Here is a 6,000-nt window from a genome sequence, read left to right as displayed (position 1 = left end):
TAGCATCGCTTCTCCCCGCTTTTCACTGCAGAGACCAAACACAGTTGCTCTGGGCCTTTTTTCAGAACGTAATAGCAGGCGTAATCGCCGACAGCTGTTCCCTTTTTCGGGTCAACCACTGTGCGTGGATGTCTGCATAACCAAAACTGTATTTGAAGGTTTTTTTTTCCCCTTTGGCGGCGAGGTCAAGGCTTTTTGCCTTGTCTTTTCTACACTGGTAAAAGCTTCTGTCCTCGGTTTGTAAGGCAGAAAGTCTAGCCACGCGACACCAACAACTTACACGTTGCCAGTCTGGGGAAAGAAGGTAGACATTGAAAAGCATCAGCAGCCTAGGTAGGATATAATGTGACCGAAGAGTTTCACTGTAACGTTGTAGAGTACAAAAATGAAAATATAAAGTGCATTTTAAATGATTAATGTACAAAAGCTGACCTCTTCCAGTGTGCATTAATCAAGAAAAAATGCACACTTCCTATAGCGGTTAATGTTGCAGGTCCATTATTCAGCTTTGATAATGTGCATAAAAATGCTCAATATGACAATGAGTTGGGGTAGCTGAGAATTTAGGATGGTGGCAAGTTTGTTGTAGTATTTGGATTAGCATTCTTAGCCTACATCTTGACAGCTTCTTTTCTTCATTTCACAAGCATTAATAAAATCTAGCTTTATCTTCTTTGATTTTTGGTTATTTTTTTCTTTTTCTTTTTCTTTTTTTTTTTAAACAAAGCAATTAAAAAATACCTGCTCAAACAAATACTACCAGCATTCATTAGTCAGGATGGTTATATGTAAAAGAAATGATGCCAGATAGTAACAAATCCAAGAGAAGTTTATTATGAAAATGGCACCTGCGGGATGAAAAAAAATTAAGTTACATAAAGACAACCATGTATGACATGTATGAGAATCTACAAAAGTATAAAAAGAACCCTGTTGTAAATGAAGTATGTACATTTCTGATTTGCAGCATTATCAATGATCAATGAAAAAAATGTTTCAAATAAGCCAGGCACTCGAGAAGTTAGATTCGGTTAGCTTAACACAAAATAAATGTACCATAGCTGTCACTTTTTAACATTTTAATTTTTTTTATATTGTAGAGTTGGTAACACTGCTAAGATTTATACGAACAGAATCCCTTTCCCCATTATTCAGCTACTTGGCACCAGTCTCCTCATAAAAGATTTCATATATTTGTACAAGAAATAGTTAAAAACACAGACACAGTCTTCACAGGTAATGAAGTTTTTTTTTCATTTTGTAATTTTAAACACTATGGATTTAGACAGCAGCTGTGATTATCTGTTAGTTTAAATCACCAGAAATCATTTTGACACAACACAGAAACATTTATAAAAAAAAAAAACAAAACAACAACAGCTGTCTAGCTGTTTTTTGTAGCTGATAGGTGCACTCCTTTGATTGTTCCATAGCTAGAGTAGAGCTTCCAAAATTGAACTTTGAATTTCCCAATCAGCTTTCTCGCCTTTTTTAGACCCACTTAAATCCTTCCACCGGAACCTTTAAAAGATCATTAATCAAATTTGTGGCGTCCAATTCCTTTTTTTCACTATTACTCCGCCGTGGCTTGGACCTACTTCTCAAATTCAAAGCTACCGCAGGAATGGACTCGATGCAGCGAGCGATCAAAAATTCAAAGGACAGCTGAGTTAATATACCAGCATTGCACACATAAGCAAATATATACGACGATCCTAAGCTCAGTTTCCTTTATAAACAATGCTCGGCGACCTCTGAAAGCATTTCCTATCTCACTGGTAATCGCTCTACGTATTACTCCGCCAGCCTACCTGGGAGAAAACCAAAGAAATGCACCCTCTGCTTACAGTTCGAGCACAAGGGACTCCGGGAATGTTAACAACTGAGGCTATATGGCATCAATTTGCTTAATATATCTGAGCATTACTCTGTAGTGCATTGTGGGGTACACTGGAAGAGTAAGTCATACCCAGAATTCCTCTGTGGGAAAAATGGCTCCATTAACCTTGAGCTAGTTAAGAGTCTTTTATCTCTGAGAGTGAAGAAGAGAGAACGAGAGAGCGAGAGAAAGAGAGAGGGGAAAAGTGTGTGGGGGGGAGAGAGGAAGGGGGCGGGGGAGAGAGAGGTTTGAGAATACACAACAGCAAAGCAACAGCGGAAATTAAAAGGTATACAGACAGTGGAAGCAGCATAAGGTGACATTACAGAGGAAGGCCACCACACAAAAACCACTAACCCCCAAGAATCACTGGTTCACTAGGACTGCAGGAATGGGACTTTACCACTCCGGACTAGAGATAAAGCACAGAGAAGACAAAGGACAAAACAACTACATTAGCTTAGTATATACTGCATATAGTAACACACATTGAAACTGCAATGGGACTGACAGCCAAGGACACTTACACATTGTACACATTACAGTTCTCACATCTGTTATTAGATGCCTTAACAAACAGCTGCCAAAGATGGAGTGGAAGAAGAATTTATATTTGACAGTCATTTGGAGTGTTTGACACTACACTGTGATTTCTGGCAACAAAGACAAAATAGGAGATTTCTTTTCTTTTACTTTATGTGCAGTTTTCAGTTGTAGTTATCTATTTCAAGCTTATTAACCCATTCTTTAGTTTTAAAACATATTGGTTTCAACACTAGAAATAAGGAAAAAATAACAAAAAATACCCAAATCAAAGAACAAAAAGAAATTTACAACCTTCCCTCTATAATATTAAATGAAAAACAAAACAAACATGTTAAATAGTTTTTCTGGGTTTTTTTTTTTTTTTACTCCGAAGTGTTATTTGACGTTGTAAAATTAGCCTCAGTTACACTGAGAAAAAAACAAAGCAAAACAATATGCACCTAAGAAACTGCTCCTCGCGTCAATTAAATTGAGTTTTTTGTTTTTAAGCACTTTTTGAAAAAGGCTTCCTGACCCATTTAAATTTGATGTGAGGCTATGCTTGTTAGTTTGGAGGTAAAAAATTTTAAAGTCCTGCAGCAAATGTTAATGAGGGCTTTTGTCTTAACTAACCAAGGAGACTGCAGCACCCAACTATAAACCAGTACGGAACACATTCTTTCCAAAAAACCCAGCCCACAAGCTGCATATTGTATGAAGACATTACAGATTAATAAATGATAGCACCATGGTTTTAGAAATTAAGTTAAAGTTTCAGTAATTAACATTTAGTCCAACTTTTTAACATTCTAGTCACAGGCCAGAAATTAACTTTTTAAGAACCCAAATTATTTTATGTGCAAGTAAGAAAATCTTAACCATAAAAAGAGAATTAAACTCTGCATAAAATTCTAAAATACTATCCCCTATTTTAAAGGAATTAGGAACAAAAACCCCTTTTCATTTGACTTAGTCAAACAGGGCACATTGTTTATGCTTGTCTCTTTTAATCTTGATCATATCAAGATCATTTTGAAGTAAAACCAATGGTTGTCACTTTAAAATCTCTTTACCACAACACTGAGTATTCTATGGCAGAGGCATACACATATTAAAGGCATCTTAATAAAGATGCAAAGGAAAAAACACACATCTTAGAAGAAGACAAAATGGCAGGCAACTGGTACTTCGACTCTCTGAAGGCAAAAATAAAAAAATATCTTTACATTAAAGAATAAGTCAAGTTAAAGAGAAAGGGAATGAAATGGGGAGATCATATTGAGAGAATAAGCTGACCTGCTCAAATTCAAAGTGCTAGAATTAAAGGTCTAAATTAAAACATAGTCTATGCCTCAGAGTATAACACTGAACACAGTATGTGGTCATATTTCAATCCTCTTTCCGTTCCAGAGTCTGTGTAGTGTGAATGCCATTGCTGTACACAGGAAATGGAAGAGTGGAAAAAAGTCCTTCGGCAGTTGTGAACACATTCCCTGCAGGCATTTGGGTCAGACTGGCCCCGCTCACAGCACTTCCAAACGGTCCCGACATGTTGAGTCGGTGAACGTGGTGGTAGAGCATTTCCATCGGTGTTTTAGGATCCAACCCAAAGCTGGGGCTGTTAACATCAACAAAGTTAACAGCATGGGTGTTGGGGAGGAGGTTGCCCTGCATGGCTAAAGTAACTTCAGCTGGAGCATACCGAATAGTGCCAGTGGTGTAGACCCTCTGAGCAGCAGTGCTGGTCGCGGCAAGGGTTCCCGTTACCCTGTGAACCAAAGGAAGCACCACATTGCCTGCTTGTAACCTCTGAAGGGCTTCCAGATCCCCAGTGTACAACAAAGAGTTGGAAGTTGTGGGACCGCCTGGATGTTTGTCCCGTGGAGATGCTGAAAGCGGGGGCGACAAAGGGTCAGAGGACACAGGAGCCAAGGCCGAGTTGGATGAGGTGCTGAACTGAGTTTTACGGCTGGCAGTATTTTCAGTCCCTGGCGGGGTGAGAACGGAGTCTGGAATGGAGACATGTAAACTACTGCTGGCTTGGGGGGAAGGGAAGTGCTCGGAGCTGGGGGGCTTGGTCATACTGTAGGGTGATTCATTCCTTGAGATTTCCCTGTTGGGTGGGTAATTCCAAATACTGCTATCATTATCAAAATTGATAGGTTCTGAGATTTCTGTTTTAATTTTGAGCACTGAGGCACTGTTTGGCGACGAGAGCAGCTGGGGCTGGTCCACCAAAGCTGAGTCAAGTCCATTTGGACTTGAGGTGCTTGACAGCCTTCTCCGGGTCATGCTGCCTCCCTTTTGCTTTTTTCTCCTCTTCTTCCTCTTTTGATGTTTGCTGGAAGACTGGGCATTTACTTCCCCTGCACTGTCTGAGTCCTTGGCACTGTCCGAGGTCAGTGATTCACAGTTCTGCAACCGCAAGTCTGACTCACTCTCAACATAGCGCTCCACCTTGATCTGCATAGAGCCAAGAGTGCCAAAACTGTCCTCAGGGGCCTTTTGATTCTCGAAGTCAGAGTTCTCAAAGCTGTCATCACTGTCCCTGCTGTCCTGGTTGCTGGAGCTGTTCCCATCATCGTTACAGTTCATTTCGTTATCCGACTGATTTCCTGACTTTTTCCTGTCGGATTCAGGGTCTTCACTGTTTTCTGACTGGTTTCCTTTCTCGTCTGACTTTGAGTTCTCATTGTCCTCTGGAGCAAAAGGAAAGTGAGACAAACCATTAGCAAGAGGAACATAATACTATAACCCAAGTCCAGATTTCTACCTACCAATGAGATTTGATTGCTGTAAACATTTTGGCAAAAGGCGTTCTCTTCTGCAGAGCCACAATTTTTTGCAACGTTGTGTTGGGAGAGTTTTGATCACCACGAATCTCTCTGACTCAGGATTGTTAAGGCACTAAAAGCCTATGCCATATGGCCTGCACCTCGATTGAGGGGGACCTTTTCATCTGCTCGCCGGATAAGAATCATTTTGACAACTGTGAGCACAACGGCACTGTGGCTGTGTCATCCAAAGAGGAGTCACTGAACAATCCCATTATGACCGTTACGTTCTGGTGATTGTTCTCGCACATCCATGTTCTCCTACAGTGGGCAGGCATCCAGGTGTAGCGCTATTTACTAATGAAGACTCTAGTCCTCTCGTGTCATTTTCCTCTCACCGTTGCCACTTTTGAAGTGGCATAGTGTCTCTGACTTCAGTGGAATTACTGCCGATTTCCTCCCGCGTGAGAGGAGAAGCAGGTCATACATGTATAAATCTGAATGAATAAAACAGCTATAACGATTTTGTTATGTTGCTAGACTGTCTTCTTATATTCTCCTGAAGGGCAACAAATGAAAAAAAAACCCAAAAAACAGAAAAAAAAAAAATCAGGCAGTGAATTAAACTCTTGATTGATCCAAATCATCTAAGGACCATTGAAATAGCCCAGCTACAGCACTGAGAAGCTGTCACTCTTCTTGTCTGAATACATTTAATTGTGGTTTAGATTTTTACCTAATTCTAATACGGATGAGATAAACACTCTAGCCCACTGGCCTCAGACAGCCAAAGCAGCTTTGAGAATGAATACTCTCCATTAT

At 40.1% G+C, this 6,000-nt stretch overlaps 1 protein-coding gene across 7 annotated transcripts in view; it reads right to left on the bottom strand.

Moving 5' to 3' along the window:
• Positions 1–811: 811 nt before the first annotated feature.
• Positions 812–6,000, bottom strand: part of NPAS3 (neuronal PAS domain protein 3) — a 627,172-nt gene continuing 621,983 nt past the window's right edge. For all 7 annotated transcript variants that reach the window (XM_074585122.1, XM_074585125.1, XM_074585124.1 and 4 more), the window contains one exon: positions 812–5,103. In XM_074585122.1, the coding sequence (XP_074441223.1) occupies positions 3,794–5,103 (1,310 nt within the window). In that variant the 3' untranslated portion in view covers positions 812–3,793. The remainder of the gene's footprint in view (positions 5,104–6,000) is intronic.

Source organism: Larus michahellis, chromosome 4 (genome assembly GCF_964199755.1).
Source record: "Larus michahellis chromosome 4, bLarMic1.1, whole genome shotgun sequence".
NCBI lineage: Eukaryota > Metazoa > Chordata > Aves > Charadriiformes > Laridae > Larus > Larus michahellis.
Note: the sequence above shows the minus strand (reverse complement) of the source record. Positions and strands in the feature narration are given on the sequence as shown.